Source organism: Salvia hispanica, chromosome 5 (genome assembly GCF_029641045.1).
Source record: "Salvia hispanica isolate PSC_SH4W2 chromosome 5, Shi_PSC_v1, whole genome shotgun sequence".
NCBI classification, from domain to species: domain Eukaryota; kingdom Viridiplantae; phylum Streptophyta; class Magnoliopsida; order Lamiales; family Lamiaceae; genus Salvia; species Salvia hispanica.
Genome location: NC_142696.1, coordinates 37,311,727 through 37,336,555, shown reverse-complemented (window position 1 = coordinate 37,336,555; position 24,829 = coordinate 37,311,727). Strand labels below are relative to the sequence as shown.

Below are 24,829 nucleotides of genomic sequence, written 5' to 3'. Positions count from 1 at the left end.
ATAAAGTGTTAATAAAATCACAAGGGACTGAAATATATGTGTGTATATATAGTGAAAAATAATTACTAATATTATAAATATATTAAGCCGTGTTTCTTGCACACTTGATTTAAGCAAGCTAGCTCCAAGCAAAATATGTGATTCGGTCAAAGACTATACAACGAGAGAGTGTAAAAGATTACAAATTAATTACTTTTATTTTGAATTTTGATAATGTTTTGTTTTCTTTTAAATAATATCCAGGCATGTTTGGCATTTTTAAAAAAAAATTCTCTCAATATCATAGTTATGTCACGTATCAAGTGAAAGTAGCATAGCATGAATTGTTTTTAATCGTTGTTGATCAAATTCAAACACTTCTCAAATAAGATAAATTAAAAATTTCTTAACTTCGATAGATATCTTGTAATTTTGTATGCTGAAAATGTGCGCAATCGAAGGAAAGAAGAAACTGAGATTTGGGGATTATTTTTGACTTAGTGGAGGAAGCGGACAAGTTAAGAGATTTCTGTATAAAGTAAAAAACACTAAAATCTTGCACTATACATAATTGATGGTAATTTTTCAAGAAAAGTGAAACAAAATTCAAGCAAAAACTAAAGCCTACCTGTGCAATGACGCGTTCAGACAAAAGAATTAGACGTTGTATATTAATTTCACGTAAAATAATAGTAAAAAAAATATGAAAATTAATAGATTTCATGAAAAAGTTATAGTATGACATTGATAGGTTGTTTTGGTGAGAGTTGTTGAAATTGTTGACAAATTTATCTAGAAATTTAGGGCACTACCAAAGCCCAATTAATTTTTTGACCATTTTATAATTAATTAATCACCGACTCCAGTGATTGAGAAAAAATTCTCTAGTCAAGGAATACCAAGGTGGCAATCTTATTAGGTATGTCATACTCTTAAATTTTTGACAAATGGAAATATATTTAACCTCAATTCCAACTAGATATATAAAATATGGAAACAATCTAAATATAAATGCACACCATTTTATATGGAAAATTTATGCATGTTCTACTATATAATAGACACACTATATTTAAACACTAATATACCTACATAATATATAGTAATTGAAATGACGAGCAACTTTTTTTTTAATAGTAGTTTTAGTTTATAAAATTTTTATGCAACAATCATTTGTCTTATTTTTTTTATGAAGTTTTTTCATGATATATTGAGAATGATTAATGTAATTAAATTAGTTTTTTTAGATCATCTTATAGCTATTATTACTAATAAAATTAGATTATCTTATTATTACTAACTATTTTTATAATTTAACATAATGTATAAAATTTATACAGTTAATATATACGGGGAGTGATCAATTGCTAACTCATCACTTAATTGCTAACTACAACTAATTTTAGGCCATAGGATTTTAGAAAACGTGTGGTCTACAATTTGCCACGTGTAATTTTCGTTTTTATTAATAAAATCAAAAAAGATATAAAAAAACGCCAAATTAGGCTTTTAGATGAAAATGTCAATATAGTGTTTCGGAAATATCAACACAATGCTTTGAGAATGTCAACACAATGCTTTAAGAATGTTAACTCATTGCTTATATTGACATTCTACATGTATTATATTGACATATTTTATATAATATGTTGACATTTCTGCTTTACGAAAAAATTGAAAAAATTTCGAATTTTTTTTCAAATTTTGACGTCGGAACATATGCATGTATGATATCGTTGGAATCCTTATAAAATTATCTTTAATTTGATATATGTTATATGAATTTAACGTTTTGGGATTTCTTTTAAAAGTTAGTTATAACTAAACATGTAGTTAATTGACATTAATACCCCTATTGATATTTTATGGAATTAATCCTATGGCTTTATTGACGTTTTTTGTTGATCGTATTGACATTTCGTGGTTGATGATCTAGGCCCTTAATTTGAATATCTAATGGCTATTATTTAGTTGTAGTTAGCAATTAGGTATTGAGTTAGCAATATAACACTCCCCTAATATATACACTATATAATTATATAATTACCCATATAATTATTTAATTTATACACTACATAATCATTTGCATGTATTAATTTAATTTATATAGTATTTAATTCCATCAAATTTGAAGTTATAATTACACTTTTTATCTGTCTACATTTTTTTTAATTTATAAAGAAAAAAAGTAATCTCCTAAAAACATAAAATGAGTGATGTAATCTTTTTTTATATATTAATTTACGTCAAAGATGTCTGAATGAATAAATCATTTAATAATTTTAAATTCATGAAATGATGAATCCTATATGTATATTTAATATAGTATATGCGTATATAGTGTAGTACTCCATAGAATGTGCAATCTTTCCGTATAATAAATAGTGTGCATTTATATTTAGATTGTTTTCATATTCTATATATCTAGCTGGAATTAAGGTTAAATATATTTTCATTTGTTAAAAATTTAAAGGTGTGACATACTAAATAGGATTGCCACCTTGGTATTCCTTGACTAGGGAATTTTTTTCTCCCAGTGATTGGCTTAATCACATGAAGAACAATTTTTTAGTTAATAATAAAAAATTTAATATAAAATTAGCAATATAAGAGAAAAAGAAAAAAAATATTGAAATATTATTAGTAGATAATAGCGTTCATCCCAATAGAAGACCTCATTGAAAAGATAAACTTGTCGAAATATAGAAGATGATCAAATTTATAGACGGATATATTTTCACTGCACTTTCGTCACTACTGAGGTTTGAGGTCTATAATAGTGACACTTACTGACGGATATATGACTGTAAAAAACAAAGTGAAATAAAGAAAGGGTTTATCGAAATTCTCTGATAGTCACGTCCATCAAAGATACATACATTTTTTATGTTTCATTTGTGTTTGATAATAAAAATTAAAAGCCGATCGATTAATCCATGCATCGTCATTGGCATGTATGCTCGTCGATAGTCCATCAATAAGTTTTAATTCAAATTTTAAAATAAGCGTTTCTTCTTGGACCTTAATTATATAGAATATCTCTCCTTCTCTTTCAATATCTTTATATAAACCCTAACCATGTCATCCTCTCCCTCTTATATATCCCTTCAATAGTTATTAGTCATGATTGTTAGTATTATATTGATCAAATGTATCCTGAGAGATGTTAGGTTGATTATAAGTACCTTTTATGTGTTTAAAACTAAGATTTTATTGCACACGTGTTTTAGTCTGATGGAAGTTAATTCAATTAAATAAATAGTTACCTTGAATTAGACAAGTCTTGATAAAAACAAGTTAATTACTTAAATTAAATCACTAGGAGATTTAATTAATTAAAAGATATTGGATGTTAAACATGAGGAAATAATAAATGAAAAGATAGCTTAGACTATATAATTTGACATTGAGCTTAGAGATCATATTAACTTCAATTGTGGCATAAGTTATTTGTTTGAAGTACGACTAAATTGGGCTCACTTTAATCAGTTATTAGCTCGAGTAGTAAGCCCAAGCTCAAATCTCTTTGGTCCCTAACTTAGCAACGATTAGTTATTAGCTAACAGGTAAGAGAGAAAATTTATTTTGTAGAGAATTAATAGTGTAACTACAAATCTACAATGCAGAAGAAAATAAAGCGTTTTCATAAATTGTTTATGGTGAAATTGATGGTTTCCTTATAACCACCGCCACTAATAATTGTAATGCAATGTAACTTTGCCATATAAACTAATTGATAGTAGAGAATTATGCATGGATCAGTAAAAGAAGAAAATTTGGTAATATCGATTTCATAGACTCAATTAATCACTTATGGATCTTATTTTCAATTATGGCTCATGTTTCACTAGAATGATCATTATTATTACTAAATTCTCGTATAGATTATTGATTACAATTTGTCCATGAAATAATATCTCAACTTGTAATTTTGGAATATAATATCCATAATTTAAATACTTATTTAATTTTTTTTTAGTTTAGGTAGTAGATCCCCACACTCCACTAAATTCTTACATTCACACTCTACTACAAAATTAATAAAGTACATAAAAATGAGATACATTCCACTAACTTTTTCCTTCACTGACCTATAGTAATTAACTTCAACAAACTATAGACTTTCGTTACTTGATTCAACTTAAAGTATTTGAAAGACTAATTTGGAAGCAAATTCATAAAGAATGGAAGTTTCAAGTGAATAGACTTGCTAAAAACAACGCATATACATAAAATACTGCTACAAATTATCCCTCGTGTAAAGTGAGTTGTAAGAAAGTGAGAAATTTAAACGTAATCCAGTTAAGAAATTTAAACGTAATCCAGGGTGTAAACTGTAATCTAATCAAAGATATACGTAAGAAATTTAGAGGCGTAGTAAAAGAGCTTCGTAGAGACTAATTAAATATTTACGAACTATATTATTTTATTTTATTAATAATAAATAATAGTATTAATTAAATACTTTACATACTCGTCTCTAATTATAAAGTATAAAAGAGTCGACAATAAGTCAAGTTGTCAAACTCAAACTTGACTTAATAATCACGTTAAATAAATTAGGTGTACAAATTTAGTTTTCTTTTTTCCTTGATATAGATAAGATATGTTTTTCGACTCAGTCAGCAAGATTAGTATATCATCTCTTCCGGCATGAAAAATTATCTATATTAATTATTATCTCGAATTTTATACATTCTTATAGAAAGCAACAAATGTCAAAGCATTATGTATTACATGATCAGTTCAAAATAATTAAGGCAGCAACACTTTGTTCTTACATGGTTTGGATATAATGACGAAGAGCTTCTTCTGCCGCCGCGACTGTTTCAAAGATTCCTAAAATTTTAAGACACACTGTGAAATCTTTCTATAAATAGATATGATTCCTCATCATCAATTGCATCACTCAAATTCATAGCAACTTAATACATCTCTTACTATATTCAAGCTAAATTTTGCAATGGCGAAACAATTCTCTCTCTTATTGAGCACAGTGGCTCTCAGTTTCTGTTGCATTGCATTTGCCTTCGAGCCTAGCCCGTTGCAAGATTTCTGTGTTGCAGATGCCTCTACCTCAGGTACAATCATAGATAAACAATTTCATGAAAAGGAAATATCTATATATAGAGAGAGAGGTGTGTAGCCACTTAAAAAAAATCGCGATTTAGTTCATTAGATTTATACGTTTAGTGTAGCATCGTCATGAAAACCAACTTTTAGCACCCTAGCAATAGGTTTTGGATATTTTTATTTTAGCTTATCCAAAATAATTTTTTTGGATTCACCCTTAATTATATTATTAATTATTAATGTTTTTCTTTTCAGCAAGAGTGAATGGTCTGGCATGCAAGACCCCTGCATCAGTCCAAGCTAGTGACTTCTTGTTCAGTGGGCTCCACATGCCAGCCGACACAAAGAACCCCTTTGGTGCCACGGTCACCCCAGTGACCGTGACCCAACTGCCTGGGCTCAACACCCTAGGCATTGCACTGGCCCGGATCGATTATGCTCCCTAGGGGGTCATCGTCCCCCACTCCCACCCGAGGGCCTCTGAGATCATCACGGTCCTCGAGGGCTCTTTGGAAGTCGGGTTTGTGACCTCAAACCCTGAAAATAGGCACATCACTAAGACCCTCCACAAGGGTGATGTGTTTGTATTCCCAATTGGGCTATTGCATTACCAGAGGAATGTTGGAGATGGATATGCAGTTTCTATTTCTGGATTGAGCAGCCAAAATCCCGGTGTTATAACTGCCACAAATGCTATTTTTGGATCCAAACCAGATATCACTAGTGATATTCTTGCTAAGTCTTTTCAGGTTGATCAGAGCATTGTTGAAAATCTCCAAGGAAAGTTCTAGAAGGAAAATCTTTGAATTTTATATCTTTTGATCATGATCAAAGCATTGTGATTTAGTGTTTCTTTGTTTGTCAAATTAGCTCAACGTTGGAGTTTGAATGTCATCTTTTATTTGTTCCTTTTTTGTTATTTCAGTTTTCAATTTTATTGTGTAGAGTGAGATGTTTTATTGCAAAAAGATGAAGGAAGGCCTTGTGTGATTTGTTTGAGATTTTATGAATTGTTATACCAGTGGATCAAACAAGCGAATTTATTATAACTGAAAAAACATTTAAAGTACTCAATATTCATCATGAAGAGTAATAAAAGAATAAATTGCAAACCCAACATACAACAAAAAGAAAAAGTTTTTTGAAAAGAAACAATACTTTCACTTGAAAACTCACACAACAAAAAGTTCATGATCGAACTTATTTCATTTTTATTCAGAATGTGGTGCAATACTATTTGCATACATCCAATCCATCCTTTTCCAAAATTTAATAATGCAAGTTAGCCTCTCACTATTTGATTTTCCGCCAAATTCCTCCAGTTTCTTCCTCAATCGGACGACCGCTATTCGCCTATCATCTATAGCCGTCCGATTAAATGACCTATGACACCAGCCACCGTTGACGCCGAAGCGCCACCGCCGTCCTGTTCCAACGCTCAGATTTTTCTATCCGCATTTCGAGTTATTCAATTGTATCGTCGGCGATAATAGGTTTAGATTCTACCGGGTTTTTGGATCGAGATGGATCCCGGTTTCGGGTTTAGCTCTTCGTCGAAGCCCGCCGGCCTCCGCGATTGACCAAGCTCCGGTAACCGCCCCAATTTGTTCCGATCCGTATCGAAGTTGGGCGTGGGCCAGGAAGATCCTGGCTTTAGCGGACATGGTTTTAGGTCGAATGATGGTTTTGTGAATAATAATTTGGAGGAGGAAATGTCAAATGAGGAGGATGAAAATTGATAGTGAAATGGGGTATTCAAAAATATTGAAATAAATATTAGTAGATAATAGCATTCATCCCAATAGAAGACCTAATTGAAAAGATACATTTGTCCAAATATAGAAGATGATCAAATTTATAGAGGGATATATTTTCGCTGAACTTTCGTCACTATCGAGGTTTGAGGTCTATATTAGTGACACTTACTGACGGATATATGACTGTAAAAAAATAAAGTGAAATCAAAAAAGGGTTTATCAAAATTATCTGATAGTCACGTCCATCAAAGATATATATTTTTTATGTTTCATTTGTGTTTGATAATAAAAATTAAAAGCCGATCGATTAATCCATGCATCGTCATTGGCATGTATGCTTGTCGATAATATATCCATCAATAAGTTTTAATTCAAATTTTAAAATAAGCGTTTCTTCTTGGACCTTAATTATATAGAATATCTCTCCTTCTCTTTCAACATCTATATATACACCCTAACCATGTCGTCCTCTCCCTCTTATATATCCCTTCAATAGTTATTAGTCACGATTGTTAGTATTATATTGATCAAATGTATCCTGAGAGATGTTAGGTTGATTATAAGTACCTTTTATGTGTTTAAAACTAAGATTTTATTGTACATGTGTTTTAGTCTGATGGAAGTTAATTCAATTAAATAAATAGTTACCTTGAATTAGACAACTCTTGACGAAAACAAGTTAATTACTTGAATTAAATCAGTAGGATATTTAATTCATTACTGTAAAAGATATTGGAGATTAAACATGAGGAAATAATAAATGAAAAGATAGCTTAGACTACATAATTTGACATTGAGCTTAGAGATCATATTAACTTCAATTGTGGCATAAGTTATTTGTTTGAAGTACGACTAAATTGGGCTCACTTTAATCAGTTATTAGCTCGAGTGGTAAGCCCAAGCTCACATCTCTTTGGTACCCAACTTAGCAACGATTAGTTTAGCTAACAGGAAAGAGAGAAAATTTATTTTGTAGAGAATTAATAGTGTAACTACAATGCAGAAGAAAATAAAGCGTATTTCATAAATTGTTTATGGTGAAATTGATGGTTTCCTTATAACCACCGCCACTAATAATTGTAATGTAATGTAACTTTTTTGCCATACAAAACCATTTGATAGTAGAAAATTATGTATGGATCAGTAAAAGAAGAAAAATTGGTAGTATGGATTTCATACTCTCAATTCACTTATAGAAGTGTTTTAAAAACCGGTTTGGACCGGCCGGTCTAACCGGTCCGGCCGCGAACCGGCAGGTTCGGTTCACCATATTGAGCCGCCGAGAGGTTGAGTCGTTTTGAACTGGATGAACCGGCCGGTTTGACCGAAAACCGGGAACCGGTTGAACCAGTTTTTTGACATTTTAAGCTTTTTTAAAAAAACTTGTGTACAATGGGATTTGAACCATAGACTTCATGTATATAAGTCCAACTCCATTACCACTCCACCACTTCAATTATTGTGGTATAACAATAACTTTAATTGTTCTTATAATCAATGAATAAATTTTCATTCCTTCTATGATTAACTATTATTTTATAAATTGATTAATTCATTATAATTAATTATAAATAAAATATGTTAATTAAATTTGTTATTTAATAAACTTTAATAGTAATTTATTACACTAAATTTCAATGTTGTCATATATATTTAATTAAATTTAAGTTTTAATTATACTTATCTTCAATTAAGTTTAATAATATTTTATTTTTCACTAAATTATATAAAAATATATATGAATTTGATCAAAACTACATTTTATTATATAATAAATTTGATATATTTATAAAATATATATTTAATTATATATGCTGCAGTAAAACGGTCCGACCAGTGATTGGACCGATCCAACCAATTAAACCGTGAACCAGTAGCTTCACCGGTTTGCTTGCCGGTCCAATTTTTAAAACATTGCTAATGGATCTAATTTCAATTATGGCTCATGTTTCACTAGAATAATCATTATTATTACTAAATTCTCGTATAGATTATTGATCACAACATTGACTCTATATATTAAAGGGTAGTGATATAATGCAAACTCATATATTGTACAAACTCCAAACTATGATCTCCACTATTAAAAAATATTAATAAATGACAAAATAGTAGCAACAGAAAATGTCAACACAGTGTCAACACAATATCAACACAACATCAACCGTTGACACTGTGTTGATATTTTTTGTTGCTACTATTTTTCCATTTATTGACATTTTTTAATGATCTGGATCATAGTTTGGAGTTTGTACAATATTTAGGGTTTGCATTTGATCACATTCCATATATTACAAGTGATAAGTATTCTACTTCCTTTGTCTATGAAATAATATCTCAATTTGTGATTTTGGAATGTGCATAATTTAAATTCTCATTTACTTTTTTTTTCCACACTCCACTAAATTTTTACACTCACACTCTACTACAAAATTAATAAAGTACATAAGAATAAAATCTACCTTCCACTAACTTTTTCCTCCACTAACCTATAGTAATTAACTTAAATAAACAGAAGACTTTCGTTACTTTGATTCAATTTAAAGTATTCGAAAGACTAATGTGGAAGCAAATTCATAAAGAATGGAAATTTCAAGTGAATAGACTTGTTATAAACAAAGCATATGTACATAAGACTACAATTCTACAAATTATCCCTCGTGTAAAGTGAGTTATAAGAAAGGAAGAAATTTAAACGTAATCCATGGTGTAAACTGTAACCTAATCGAGATATACGTAAGAAATTTAGTCTTACTAGAGGATTAGTAAAAGAGCTTCGTAAAGACTTATTAATATTTAGATTTAGATATTCACCATTTTTATAAATAAAATAATAAAGATTCAATAATTAATTAAATATTTACGAACTATTATTTTGTTTTATAAATAATAAATAATAGTATTAATTAAACACTACCTAACATACTCGTCTCTAATTATAAAGTACTCCATAAAAGAATCGACAATATACAGTATAAATGAGTTAAGTTGTCAAACTCAAACTTGACTTAATAATCACGTAAAATAGATTAAGTGTACAAAATTAGTTTTCTTTTTTCCTTGATATAGATAAGATATGTTTTTCAACTAAGTCAGCTTGAATATAAATCATCTCTTCCGGCATGAAAAAGTATCTATATTAATTATTATCTCGAATTTTATACATTCCAATAGAAAGCAACAAATGTCAAAGCATTATGTATTACATGATCAGTTCAAAATAATTAAGGCAGCAACACATTGTTCTTACATGGTTTGGATATAATGACGAAGAACTTCTTCTGCCGCCGCGACTGTTTCAAAGATTCCTATAATTTTAATACACGCTATGAAATCTTTCTATAAATAGATATGATTTCTCATCATCAATTGCATCACTCAAATTCATAGCAACTTAATACATCTCTTACTATATTCAATCAAAAAATTGAAATGGCGAAACAATTCTCTCTCTTATTGAGCACAGTAGCTCTTAGTTTATGCTGCATTGCATTTGCCTTCGAGCCTAGCCCGTTACAAGATTTCTGTGTTGCAGATGCGTCTACCTCAGGTACAATCATAGATAAACAAAATGTCAATTATTAATTTCATGAAAATGGAATATCTATATGTATAGAGAGAGATGTCGAGGTTCAAATGTGAAACCTTATTAAATTCATAACATAAATATCATTTTCAGTCCTTCGATCGCGAAGATCTACAATGAAAGGCTGCAATTCAATTTTTCATTAGATTTTTACGTTTAGTGTAGCGTTGTCACAAAAACCAACTTTTAGCACCCTAGCGATTGATTTTGGATATTTTTATTTTAGCTTATCCAAAATAATTTTTCTGCATCCACCCTTAATTATATTATTAATTATTAATCTTTTTCCTTTCAGCAAGAGTGAATGGTCTGGCATGCAAGACCACTGCATCGGTCCAAGCTAGTGACTTCTTGTTCAGTGGGCTCCACATGCCAGCCGACACAAAGAACCCCTTTGGTGCCACGGTCACCCCAGTGACCGTGACCCAACTGCCTGGGCTCAACACCCTAGGCATTGCACTGGCCCGGATCGATTATGCTCCCAAGGGGGTCATCGTCCCCCACTCCCACCCGAGGGCCTCTGAGATCATCACGGTCCTCGAGGGCTCTTTGGAAGTCGGGTTTGTGACCTCAAACCCTGAAAATAGGCACATCACTAAGACCCTCCACAAGGGTGATGTGTTTGTATTCCCAATTGGGTTATTGCATTACCAGAGGAATGTTGGAGATGGATATGCAGTTTCTATTTCTGGATTGAGCAGCCAAAATCCCGGTGTTATAACTGCCACAAATGCTATTTTTGGATCCAAACCAGATATCACTAGTGATATTCTTGCTAAGTCTTTTCAGGTTGATCAGAGCATTGTTGAAAATCTTCAAGGAAAGTTCTAGAAGGAAAATCTTTGAATTTTATATCTTTTGATCATGATCAAAGCATTGTGATTTAGTGTTTCTTTGTTTGTCAAATTAGCTCAACGTTGGAGTTTGAATGTCATCTTTAATTTGTGCCTTTTTTTATTTCAATTTTCAATTTTATTGTGTAGAGTGATATGTTTTATTGCAAAATGATGAAGGAATGTCTTGTGTGATTTGTTCGAGACTTTATGAATTGTTATACCAGTGGATCAAACAAGCGGACTTATTATAACTTTAAAAACATTTAGTGTACTCAATATTCATCATGAAGAATAATAAAAGAATAAATTGCAAACCGAACATATGAAAAAAAGGAAAAGTTTTTGAAAAGAAACACTACTTTCACTTGAAAACTCCCAAAACTCACATAACAAAAAGTTCAGCATCGAACTTGTTTCATTTTTATTCGGAATGTAGTGTAATACTATTTGCATACAATACTGCATACATCCAATCCATCTAATTTTTCCAAAATTTAATAATGCAATTACTAAGTTCTTTTTTAGATTAAGAATATAAGATGAATATATCTAGTTGAATTACTTTTCCACTTTTTTTTCCTTTATCTAATTGTCATAAGTTGCTTGCCAATAGTAACCAAAAAAGAACACCATTATTCACATGGGATGATCAATAATTTTTTTGACTTTATTCACATGGATGCATGGCCAAGAAATTTCCAGGTTCTTATTCCGCCTTTTCAACTTAATTACATCTTCAACTAGAATCTTTCTGAATATTACTATTATAAAATAAAAAATCGTCACGCTAGTCAGCATAGAAATAAAATTCTTGAAAATAAAAAATAAAAGGTTTACCACTATAGAAAATATCATTTAAATAACAATTTATTTCTTAGGGTCATAATATATTCATACTTACTTGAAATCAATATTCCATTATATCGGCTTCTCCACACATCAATCATTACCCTCCAAATTTTTCTTATTTTAAGGTTTTTATACATAAAAGTCAAATTCAAGAAAAAATATATAAATAGTTAGTAGGAGTAATTTTTTTATTAATTTGAAAATTATGCAAGTTGGCCTTCGTTAACTTTTTCCCCCCTCTGTTTTCTCTCTCTATGTTAATACTTACTCATATTTATGATGCAAAATACCTGAATTTCATTGTGTGAATTCAAACCCCAGATCCATTTTTCTCGCAGTTTCTGCGAAACTCTCTTCATTTTACATTAAATTTTGAGCTTCTCTACCTTTTCCGCTACTTTTGTTTGGCAAATCTCTCTTTAAATCACACATCGTTCGCAATCTCGCGAGGAATCCCCTTCTTGGGTTACTTAAAAGTCGAGTCTTGGCTTCAGATTGTGGTGCATTGATCATTTCCTTTTCTGGGTTCTCGATCTTAGGGATTTTCACCTGCTATAGCTGTGGATTGATAATTCCGGTGAGTTTCTTGAGCTCAATTTCTCACTCCACTTAATTTCTTAGAATTTCCCTCGAACAATTTGGAGTTGAAGTTTGTTTCTGCGAATATCTTGATTTAAATTTCCCCTTTTTGTGAAAGATCGTCGGTTTTATTGTTCAGATGGGATCCATTGTTTTGAATTTCATCAGTTATGCTTCATTATTTGTCCATATGATTAGAATTTGAAGATGTGATCGTGTTCATCACATGTCTCTGCTTTAATCTGAATTGAATTATTGCCTTTTACCCCCAAAATTCATGTTTCTTGCTAGTTGCGTTGTACTCGAGCTCTCTGTTCTATCGATTCACTAGTCGTCTAGTGCTTGGCATCTTTTTCCTTTTTTGTCATTTTGTATTTAACCTGATTCTTTGACCATTGGTCCTCGAATTTTCATCATGTTGCATTAGCTATGGGACAAATTTCTAGGGTTCCTCGATCACTTGCTGCCCTTTGTAGCCGTCGTAATTTGAAAGTGTTCTCGTCTTTGATTCACATTCAGTGTGACCATAAGTTATTGTTTATTGTAGTAGCTGCAAGTGGAATGCACAAAAGCTTGTCTCTTTTGCTGTCCTTTGTAATTTTCCAGTCTTCGTTGATTAGTACACTTTCGAAGTTTTATGGTCTTTGATTCTGATTCAGTGTTGTTTGTTGTTGTAGCTACAGCTGTAATGTAAAAAATCTTGACTCTCTTATTGCCCTCTGTCATTTCCAATCTTCATTGAATAGCAGTCGTTTGAAAATCATTGTTTATTATCACGCTTTTGAAGTATTCTCATTATTGATTCAGATTCAGTGTGAGCATAAGTTCTTGTTTGTTGAAGTGTAAAAGATCTTGACTCTTTTGTTGTTTTTCTACATGATAGGGCATAAAAAAATCTGTGGTTTGGTGTGGTTTCGTATTCTGCATCAACCTCAGAAACTTCTTTGATCTGAACTGACAGGAAATGAGGGATGTTCTCTTGGCTTGGAAGATTGGTGTCCTCGTGTTTGCGCCCTTTCAGTCGATATGCCCGTATGAACAGGGATGATGATGGAAGCGCGGGAGGTGATGATGATGGGCTTCTGTGGTCCAGAGACCTTGAGAAGCATTCCCATGGCGAGTTTTCTTTTGCAATGGTCCAGGCGAACCAAGTCCTTGAGGATCAAAGCCAGGTCGAGACAGGCCGCAGTGCCACCTTTGTGGGGGTCTATGACGGCCATGGTGGGTGTGAGGCCGCAAAGTACATCTCTGATCACTTGTTTCGTCATTTTCTAAGTAAGTCTTGTTTCCCTTCAATCACTCTACTCCAAATCTCATGTGATGTAGGAGTATTATCTGTCTTAGTTTTCGTGATCTGTTTCGTGGCTGACAGATTCTTTCATATCATTGCGTAGTTTTAGGAATATAGTTTCAATAACTGAGAATCGGAGGCTTTCATATCGTGGTTGGAAGCTTTGATGTTTGCTGAACTAACATGAAAAAAGCATTATCCTCAAGTAGGTAACGAAAGTTGGCTGTTGCTTATTTTCTTTACAGAACTGGCGAAAGAAACTGGAACGATCTCCGGCGAAATCATCAGAAGCGCAGTATCCGAAACAGAAAACGGTTTCCTAACTCTTGTCCGGAGAGCTTACACAATTAGACCAGATATTGCAGCAATCGGATCATGCTGTCTCGTCGGAGTTATCTGGAAGGGAACACTATATGCTGCTAATCTAGGCGATTCAAGAGCCGTGATTGGCTATCTGGATCGACCAAACAAAATTGTGGCGGAGCAGCTGACCAGAGATCACAACGCCTCTCTGGAGGAGGTGAGGAAAGAATTGAAGATGTCGCACCCTGAAGATCCGCAGATCCTAGTCCTCAGGCAAGGCGTCTGGCGCATCAAGGGCATTATTCAGGTTTGCAATCACCGCTTGGTCGCAAGTGTTAGCTTCAATCACTTAGGACTCGTTTCTCCCCTTGATGGTTCTTGGTCGATATTGATGTGAGGATGGTGTTTTGCAGGTGTCGAGATCGATTGGGGATGCGTATCTAAAGAGGCCGGAGTTTGCTCTTGACCCTACGTTTCCTAGGTTTCACCTCCAGGAGCCTCTCCGTCGTCCGGTCCTAAGAGCTGATCCAGCCATGTTCATCAGACTCTTACAACCCAAAGACAAATTCATCATTTTTGCATCTGATGGTCTTTGGGAGCACTTGACCAATCAAGAGGCTGTTGAGATTGTCCATAACAATCCAAGGCTGGTGAGCTCTCTCTCTATCTCTCTCTCTCTCTTTCTCTCTCTCTCTCTCTCTCTCTCTCCATTCTTGACCTGATCACTGTTTTCTTGGACTATCAGGGTATAGCCAGAAGGCTCATCGTGTCAGCTTTGATGAAGGCAGCCAAGACGAGGAAGATCCCATATAATGAGATCAAGAAGCTTGATCAGGGCACCAGGAGACGGATACATGATGACATCACAGTTGTTGTGCTCTTCATTGATCACGAGATGATAGAGAGGAACGAGGGTGGGCCTGAGCTGTCGATACGAGGATACACGGACACTGCTGGACCATTGAATTTTGATTTCTAGTGAAAGTTGGATTGCCATCAAGATTTGCAACACACCAAGTTTAGTGTCTTCGAGTCATCTTCTCACTTCAATTTCTAACAGCTGCTCTGTGATTTGTCATTACCAGATTTGATGAGACAGGATCCATATACTTTGATTTTGCATCAATGTTTGTAAGAAATGTTTGAGATATGTGCAAATTTTCTGTTTAATTGGTTAATGCATCTGCAAAGAATGTTGAGATGGCTTCAAATGCAAGCTGTGTTTTTTCATCTCTTTATGCACCATGCCCACCTATTTTTTATATACTCCTATAAAATTTCTGTACAGAAACTTTAGTGATAAATTGTGGCTTAATACTTATTTACAAGCAATTAATAAGCATATTTTGGTGAAATGTGGGCTTTCATCCAAAAAACATGATGATAGATACACAAATTCTTCTACAAATTAACATTAATATAAATGGGAAAAATGAATATCGCCACCATGTCCAAAGCTTAAGAATTTAAAAAGCTCATAGCAAATAAAAAAACACAAGAAGCTAACAAGGAAAAGCAAATAGCAGCATCCCAAATCCCTTCACCAGCCAAGATCTTCTTAGAAGCACTTTCTGTGGACAATCGAGGGCCCAGATTCGTCGTACTCTGCCTTGGCAATCCACATCTGCAAATTTCAACAATAAAATCATCAGTTAGTATCAATTCTTGAAGTTTTCTAGTTTGTAAATACTTAAAACTATAAGTAGTTGAACAGCCCCTGTATATTGCATTACCTGCTGGAAGGTGCTGAGAGAAGCCAAGATGGAACCTCCGATCCAGACACTGTACTTCCTCTCAGGAGGAGCCACCACCTTAATCTTCATGCTGCTCGGTGCTAGAGCGGTGATCTCCTTGCTCATCCTGTCAGCAATACCCGGGAACATGGTCGAGCCACCACTGAGGACGATGTTTCCATACAGATCCTTCCTGATGTCAACATCACACTTCATGATAGAGTTGTAAGTGGTCTCATGAATACCAGCTGCTTCCATTCCGATCATTGATGGCTGGAAGAGGACCTCAGGGCACCGGAATCTTTCAGCACCAATGGTGATCACTTGTCCATCGGGAAGCTCATAGTTCTTCTCCACAGCGGAGCTGGTCCTGGATGTTTCAATCTCTTGCTCGTAGTCCAGAGCAATGTAAGCCAGCTTCTCTTTAATATCCCTAACAATTTCTCGCTCTGCAGTGGTGGTGAAAGAGTAGCCTCTCTCAGTCAATATCTTCATGAGGTGGTCAGTCAGATCACGCCCAGCCAGATCAAGACGGAGGATCGCATGAGGGAGGGCATAACCTTCATAGATGGGGACTGTATGGCTCACACCATCACCAGAGTCGAGAACAATACCTACAACCAATCCATCAATATCATCAGATTTTTCCTCTATTATGCTGTATAACAGGAACTTTGATCTTAGAAAGCAAATGCTTGAAGAAAACTACGTAGTATAGAACTAAATCGAGATACCTCCTCTACTGATACATCTTCTAAAGTTACTCGATAACAATATAGCAATTGTTATCAGTGAATCATTGATGCTACAACAAATTTACTTTACCTAAGATAATTTACTTTATTAAGTTAAGGGCTGATAGCTGGTCCACACAATAGTAGAGTTCTTGAAAAGAAAGGAACTATTTTGTCATGAAGAGGAAAAATAAAATGGTTTAGCATTTGCTTACCAGTTGTACGACCACTGGCATAAAGGGAGAGAACTGCCTGAATGGCGACATACATGGCAGGGGCATTAAATGTCTCGAACATGATCTGAGTCATCTTTTCACGATTGGCCTTGGGGTTAAGAGGGGCCTCTGTCAAGAGAATCGGATGCTCTTCTGGGGCCACACGCAGTTCATTGTAGAAAGTGTGATGCCATATTTTCTCCATATCATCCCAGTTGCTGACAATTCCATGCTCAATTGGATACTTCAATGTCAAGATACCCCTCTTGGATTGAGCCTCATCACCAACATAAGCATCTTTTTGGCCCATGCCAACCATCACACCAGTGTGACGAGGACGTCCAACAATGCTAGGGAACACAGCCCTCGGAGCATCATCTCCAGCAAATCCGGCCTGGTAATATTCAGATCAACTAAAATTTAGGCATTTGCACATTGACTAGATGTTGATAAAATGAGTTTTTCGTTTGTTCAATCATAAGGGTTACCTTGACCATTCCGGTTCCATTGTCACAGACAAGGGGCTGGATATCCTCGGTTTCGGCCATTTCTTAATGTTCTGTGGAGAAACAACATAACAACTACTATTATTCAACTTGTTTTATTACATTGACACAACACAATGTGACATCTTCTTGCATCCTGTGCCGATCTCACCAAGATCAGTTATTCAGGCCAAATAACAAATTTATCAATCTCATCTAATTTAAATTTGATCATTAGGTCATCCACAACTCAATCCCTATTTTTGCAAAACTGTATTTTTCAGTTGTCACATCCGACATTTCACTTTTCAGTCACAGCACCAACAATCCGACCCCAAATTCAACCACAAATAAGTTTTCATTTTTTTATTACTGTATTCTCTAATTTCATGTGTTTATTATAGTGTACAATATTTGTAAAATCAAAATAAAAAAAATTGAAAATTTTGATAATTTCATGTAACATTACAGAAATAAATACAAAAGAACATAAATTTAAATTGTGATATTAGTAAAATGAAAATAAATAATTAAAAAATCAAAAATACTTAACTAAAATTTCCAAATTACATAATTAAAATACTGAAAATTTTCATAAAATCGATAGTGCAATTGTTGAGTTATTTGATTGTTACAAGATACTCCTATATACTTTCATTGGATATATTTTTGTGCTTAACATAACAAACAATCATACAACATCGTTTTTGTCACCTGATTAATTTATTTTTATTCTATATGTCACGCTAGCACGAATTTTCGGAATGCTCAGTCAGTTATGCAATGCAAGATATGAAAAACTAAAAAATAAATTGGCAACAAGATATATCGTATAATACTTATTCATATATGAACTATGATACTTCTGTGAACAAGATCATAAGAATGGAGTAAAAAAATTGTTGAGTACAAAACACATAACAAAGATCAATTGGGTCACTGAAAATAATGTTTTTAGCTACAAAACAAATTTGCATGCACAAGAGACTGTCAATCATTATCCTTTTGCCATTTATTTTAACTACAATAACACTCCATATTCTGAATCCAATCCTTCATATATGTATTTAAGCTCGACTATATAATCCTATAGCCTTCAAGATTGAGTGCATATAACTTTTCATTGTAAAAAGAGAATATAGAAGAAATTAACTCATTTTTAAAAGTTTGGGCATTATTAATTTTTTTAAAAAATAATTATACAAATAACTAGGCCTGTCAAATTGGGTACCCGCGGATACCCGATCCGAAATTTTCGGGTACCCGATCCCGAAATTCCCAAAATCAAATACCCGATACCCGACTCGAATTTGATTTCGGGTACCCGGATACCCGACTCGGGTATCCTGTCCCGAAAAATCGGGTATCCAGTCCCGATTGTAATTTTTTTTATTTTTTTATTTTTGGAAATTAATTACAAACTTTTAGAATTTATTTAATATTATTTAATTCGAATTTAATACAATATTGAAGTAGTTCTAATTTTTAGAAATACTAAGTCTTATAGTAGTTCTAATTTAAAAGAAATAACTACAAACTTTGAACAATATAAAATTCATAAGTTATACTTACTACATATTAACATCTTTCATCCATCCACAATAAGTCAATAACCATCAAAATTCATAAGTTTAAACATTCATCCCTTATAAACATCACAATTCAATCATTCATAAGAATCTAGATCTAAAAATAACATCATCAAAGATTCAAAATTCAAAATATTACATGTCAATGAAATTAAAATGTAATTAAAAAATTAAATTACATATATTAAACGCTAACTCTTAAGTATTAATTATCCGATTTTTTCGGGTTCGGATATCGGGTATCCAATACCCAATATCCATTTTGACAGGCCTACAAATAACAATGGATTTTTTAGAAATTAATCTATTTTTATAAATAAAAATTAAAACTTGCGGCCACAATAAGCATCCACGCAAAAGAAAAAAGCATCTTACAATGCTGCCACCATGTTAAACGATCAGTCAAGTCAAAATCAGTCAATCGGAAACTCAAACTACTCCTCAACAAAATCTCAAAAGCCCTTTTCCAGATCCACGCATCACAATCCACCAAACAGCGAAAAAATCACAGATCTCATTAGCAAAACCACATCCCCTCACAAATCAAAATAATCAAAAAACGGTACACAAAACCAATCATTTCACAATCCATCAACGGATTAAACCCATCCAGAAATCAAATGGACAACTAAAACCATACCTGTGAAGTCTCTCTGCAAATGAATCACCTCCTTCCTCGCTCTAGCTTCGAATATCTCTCTCTATCAGCAGAGAATAAAACCTCTGTTTTCCCCTTCTCCGAAATAGTGGCGCCCCTCTCCTTGAAATTAAAATGGAAATGGAGTTTGAAGGAATTGAATGAAATTCCCCTTTTAATGAACCCAAGATCCACGCCTCAATTAATCCTAGCCGTTGATATTCAAAAATGTGCGTGGGGCCCAACGACAGCAATACATTCCCAGCTTTTCGTTTATGTCGGATTTGCCCCTCTATTTTAAATCAGTCCCTGCGTTATCTACCCGGGTCTCTCGAGGTCAATTTCGGGCACACACTCTTGGACTCTCACAAAATAAGTAAAGAATTTTAATTTGATTTACAAACAATAGTATTGTCCACAAAAAGTTGTGAAAATTCTAAATAAATATATACCTATATGTGTGTGTTATTTTTATTATCATTTTTGAATCATATTCAAAAGTATGTGAACCACATTATTATTTTCATCTAGAACTTTCCAAAATAAATCTATTGCATGTACTATTTTTCTAGTTAGTAGTAATAACTGAGGAAGAAAATACAGTTGGGAATGTAATTGTAAAAATTCATAATTTGCATTTAATATGAGAAGCGCAATAATATAAAATAATTAGTGCTGTTTTCTAGTACTCCCTCCGTCCCATAAAAGTTGAGTCGTATTCCTTTTTAGTCCGTCCCAATAAAGTTGAGTCATTTCCTTTTTTAACAAAAAACAAAACATCTAATCACTCTTATTTTATTCCATCATTTACTTTACTCTCTCTTATATTCCTACTTTTTTCATCTCTTCTATTTATTTAATATAAATTCTTAATCTTCGTACTCAAAAGTTGTCTCAACTTTTATAGGACGGAGGGAGTACTTCCTAATTTGACACTAGGGGTACAACGTGTCCGATAATAATTTGTTGAGGGCAAATTTGCCTCAACGCAAATAAATTATAAAAATAATTTATTCCAGACTTTGTTTCTCCTTAATTGATTTTAAATTATTTATGTTTAGTGGGTAAGTTGATCAGCAATGATAATCAACTACGTGCAAATTGGGGTGTGCCCACTCACCATCATTCATGCCAACATTCTTTACAAATAAAATAGAGTGATAAATTGTTTAGAGTAACCAAAAAATACAATTGAATAATTAACATATAATATAGTCCGACGACAGTATTGATGATTCATTTTGTATTTTTCAACCTCTCGTGAAAATATATGTTGTTATTTAACATTAAAAAGAAAAAGAAAATGCATGAAAACTTGAATTGCAACCTCTTTTATTATTCTGCATCTTAACTATTAGCTATAAAACAGGGTTAAGTATAAAGCCATACTCAAATTCATCATTTTGCCTTTGTGTTTCTCAATTTTTTTGTTTTATTTCTTTTTTGACGTACCATCGAACAATATGTCAAGTTACAAAAAATCGAATATTAAGTTGCCTCCCTTTACAACTTTAGTTTATCATATCGTAAAGGTCTAATAAGAATTTTTAAGTTCATTTTGTCTATGAATGGTACAAACTTTTTTTTTTAATTATTAGCATTTCTTTGACTATACTGAATACCGTATCAATATAATGGAGTAAAACTTATTTGAAGAAATTAAAAAATTATAAATTTGATCTAATTTCGTTGTCATGTCAAACATCAATATAAAATGAGTTTATGTATCTACAATTTTTTTAGGTATTACTTCAAAAGGTTCATCACTTTTAGAGTTTTACTTATTTATGTATTGTTATTTCTAGTAAATCCCCATTATTTTAATAATAGTATGGATGGGTCATGCACGAAATAACATTTTGAGTGAAATTGATTACTTATACCATTTATAATGATACTCTAAAACCCAAATTGGAGTTGGCAATTCAATAGTATTTCAAATCACTTTTTTGTGTGTAAGAATAAATAATAGATAGAGATATTCTTTTAAATTTGAGTTTAGTATAAATGATTGATATAAAATCAGTAAATCACTATTTGATATGATATTTACACTATAAATGAATTTAAATGTAGTGTAAAATGGTTGTAGATGGTCATTATATATGATTCAATTATATAATTGAACTCTCAACCTATTGGTGAACGTATTATTAATTAAACTTATCTATTGGCTTAATAGTTTGTCATTTTTATGAGATTGAACAAATTTGAATAATATAATCAATATATACTTGTATAAAAGCAATAGGTATGTTATAAGTTTGATATACCAAAACCCAATACCAAGTGGCCGCTTATTGATTACCAACTTTGATGTCTCATAAAGAAGTGATTACACAATTTGTATAAAGAGCTTTTGGATCCAACTTTAGATAAAGAGGAAGAACAACAAAATAATCTAACTTGCTTTGATGGAAAACATGTGATGCATACCTAGATACATATGCTTTGCATCTTTTATCTAGAAACCATGGTCATGTGCTTCAAAAGTAAGATTTCTATTTTAAGATTGTACTTCAATATTTTACTTCATTATGTCAATTATTGTTGTTTTTCTTGCCTTATAAGATTTGGATATCCCCCATTTTCTATTGTGCAATAATGTTATATGATTGAAACTTGGGTTTTAATTCATTTTCATCTCAATGTCGCTATGCAACTATCAATTTATACATATTCAGCCAAAAAACATTGGGTCAATTGATGGAAAAATCATAATCCACACATATAACTATAGTTTTCATTTACATTTTTTATGATAGAATATGTACTTCTAATATTACAGAACTTTCAAAATATTGGATTTTTCCCCGAATTTTCAAGTTGGCAAATAATATCAGGATTTTACCCGAGTTTGTTATTTTTACTGGCGAAAAAAATCCGACAAATAATATCATGATAACGATTTTTATTCTTAATTTTTCGACAACAACTTCGAGAGCTTAAAGTTTTTCAATAATTGAGAATAGTTTTTCTTGAAGCACGTCCTCCAAAATTATTCTTCAATCCATTAATACAGTCGGAATTTTTTCACTGCTGGAAAATAACAAACTTTGGTAAAGTTCGTGATATTATTTGTTAAGTTGAAAGTTCGTGGGAAAAAGTAAAAACTCAACTTTTTGTAAATTCCATGATATTAGGAGCCAATATCTCATAAAATAATATTAATTCCTACATCTTTTAAAAATAGAAATTATTTTTATTTTGATTTGTCCTAGAAATTATAAACTTTATAAGCAGGACTTTTCTACTATCACTTTTTTTACCTCTTAGAGCATCTCCAATGGCAATGGGCTAGCAATAGCCTAGCCAAAAATTCCTCCTGCCACATCGTCAGGACAAGAATTAATTAGAATACAAAAAAATTACATAATTAATTAAAATACCTAAAAAAAATATAAAAAAACTGCTAGCCGATAGCCGATTTTGGAGGCTGCAAGGGAGGCTAGCCGGTCGTGTGAATCGGCGTGAGCTAGCCGATGGGCTAGCCGAAATCGCGCTGGCCGGTCGCAATGGAGGCTAGTCGATCACGGATCGGCTAGCTTATTCGCTAGCCTCCATTGGAGATGCTCTTATTTTGCGAATTAGACCATCTCCAAGGTACACTAATACCTAAAATGAGATAGGTATTTAGCTCCAATAGTACTCAAAAACCAATCCTATTTTTGGTTTTTGAGAAAAAAAAATACTTATCTTTAGGTTTACACTAAACCAAAACCTAAATTTTTTTCAAATTTTGTGAGTGAAAAAGGCATATTATAGAGAATACTCTTTTAATTTTTAATTTAATATAAATAGTTGGAATAAAATCAATATTTAGCATGAGATTTACACTAAAATGAATATGTGTTTAATGGAATGGTTGGAGATGCTCTTAGAGCAACTCCAAGAGAGAAGGTAAATGGGAAGGTAAAGTGTGATAACTGCCAAATTTGCCTCTTTTTGATGGAAAAACATACTCCAAGGGGAGAGGTAAATGGGAAGTTATTATTATACCTTTTTCCATTTTGAGGAAGTATCTTTACCTCTCCATGAAGAAGAAGGTAAAATGGAAAAAATTAGTTATGTGCTTGGCGGGAGATGAGAAGCAGCAAAATATTTACAATAAAATTGACAATATATTGAATTCTCTGAAATTGATTGTTAGTTTTATGAAATTAATTCCACCAACAAGAAATAGATTACCTTGAATTCTAACCCTAATTTTTGAAATAAAAAGACACCAAGAATAGAGTTTCACCTCATTCATCAGACAAAAGAAAATCAAAGGTACAAATCTAGAAAAGAAGATAGGAGAAAGAGATTTGTGTTTAAGAGATTGGGCTAGTGCTTCGGTTCTTGGCTTGAAGATTGCGGTTCTTCTGTAGAATAGACGGCATTCTTTTTATTGGCCTTTATATCTTTTTAGTTTAGGGTTTTTTTTAATGTTTTAAATCTTTGTTTAATATATTGTTTAGTACTATATAATATTTTATGTTTAGATTAAAATTTAATATATCTTTTTTAATTTGTGGATGGATTTTACTTGATGCGTTTGGCGTTTATATTTGATTAGTTTAGGATTTTTTATGTTTTAAATATTTGTTTAATACTCCCCCATCCTGTTTTATCAATCTCATTGACTTTTCTGCCTTCTTTTTGTAAAAATGATAAAAAATAGTTAAAGTGGAGAAACGGTAAAGTAAGAGAGACAATAATGTAGATAAGACTCTTCTCTATATTATTCTCTCTTAATTTACCATTTCTCCTCTTTAACTATTTTTTATCATTTTTACAAAAAGAGGATAGAAAAATCAATGAGACTACTAAAGCAGGACGGAGAGATTACTATTTTATATCATTTGCTAAATATTTGGAAAAGGAAACATTTAAGTAGAGAATGAATTGTACATATACCTCTTTCCAATATATCTTTTATCTTTGGAGTTGATTGCTCTTTGAAAAAGTATATTACATTTTTTGAAAAAATATAAACACGATATCCTTTTTGTTTACCCTCTCCTCTTAGAGTTGCTCCTGTGCGCTAAAAGCCTAAAACTCGTATAGTAGGAGTAACAAAAAATTCTAGTGTTAGAAGACGCAAGAAGTAATGTGACACTGACACAAACTCAAACCCCAACTGGTCCATCAATTTTTTTCTCCAGATTAAGTTTAATTTGATTTATATTTTTCCAAATCAT

The 24,829-nt window shown here is 32.4% G+C and overlaps 3 protein-coding genes and 1 pseudogene across 4 annotated transcripts; 3 read left to right on the top strand and 1 right to left on the bottom strand.

Moving 5' to 3' along the window:
* Nucleotides 1-4,691: 4,691 nt before the first annotated feature.
* Nucleotides 4,692-6,022, top strand: LOC125191222 (putative germin-like protein 2-1; annotated as a pseudogene).
* Nucleotides 6,023-10,190: 4,168 nt separating this feature from the next.
* On the top strand, nt 10,191-11,449 carry LOC125191147 (putative germin-like protein 2-1). Its single transcript, XM_048088630.2, has 2 exons — nt 10,191-10,359; nt 10,691-11,449. Exons 1-2 carry the CDS (start codon nt 10,242-10,244, stop codon nt 11,224-11,226), a joined length of 654 nt encoding a protein of 217 aa, XP_047944587.1. The 5' UTR covers nt 10,191-10,241; the 3' UTR covers nt 11,227-11,449.
* Nucleotides 11,450-12,298: 849 nt separating this feature from the next.
* On the top strand, nt 12,299-15,483 carry LOC125188410 (putative protein phosphatase 2C 43). Of its 2 annotated transcripts, none has more exons than XM_048085234.2 (5): nt 12,299-12,657; nt 13,621-13,934; nt 14,196-14,560; nt 14,667-14,903; nt 14,999-15,483. In XM_048085234.2, exons 2-5 carry the CDS (start codon nt 13,631-13,633, stop codon nt 15,230-15,232), a joined length of 1,140 nt encoding a protein of 379 aa, XP_047941191.1. In that variant the 5' UTR covers nt 12,299-12,657; nt 13,621-13,630; the 3' UTR covers nt 15,233-15,483. The 2 variants fall into 2 exon arrangements, with proteins under 2 accessions (XP_047941191.1, XP_047941190.1); XM_048085233.2 differs by having other exon boundaries at nt 13,543-13,934.
* Nucleotides 15,484-15,649: 166 nt separating this feature from the next.
* Nucleotides 15,650-19,806, bottom strand: LOC125188411 (actin-like). The gene is made up of 5 exons (XM_048085235.2): nt 19,650-19,806; nt 17,424-17,494; nt 16,936-17,329; nt 15,987-16,600; nt 15,650-15,877 (listed from the first exon to the last, which is right to left on the bottom strand). Exons 2-5 carry the CDS (start codon nt 17,481-17,483, stop codon nt 15,812-15,814), a joined length of 1,134 nt encoding a protein of 377 aa, XP_047941192.1. The 5' UTR covers nt 17,484-17,494; nt 19,650-19,806; the 3' UTR covers nt 15,650-15,811.
* Nucleotides 19,807-24,829: the final 5,023 nt, after the last annotated feature.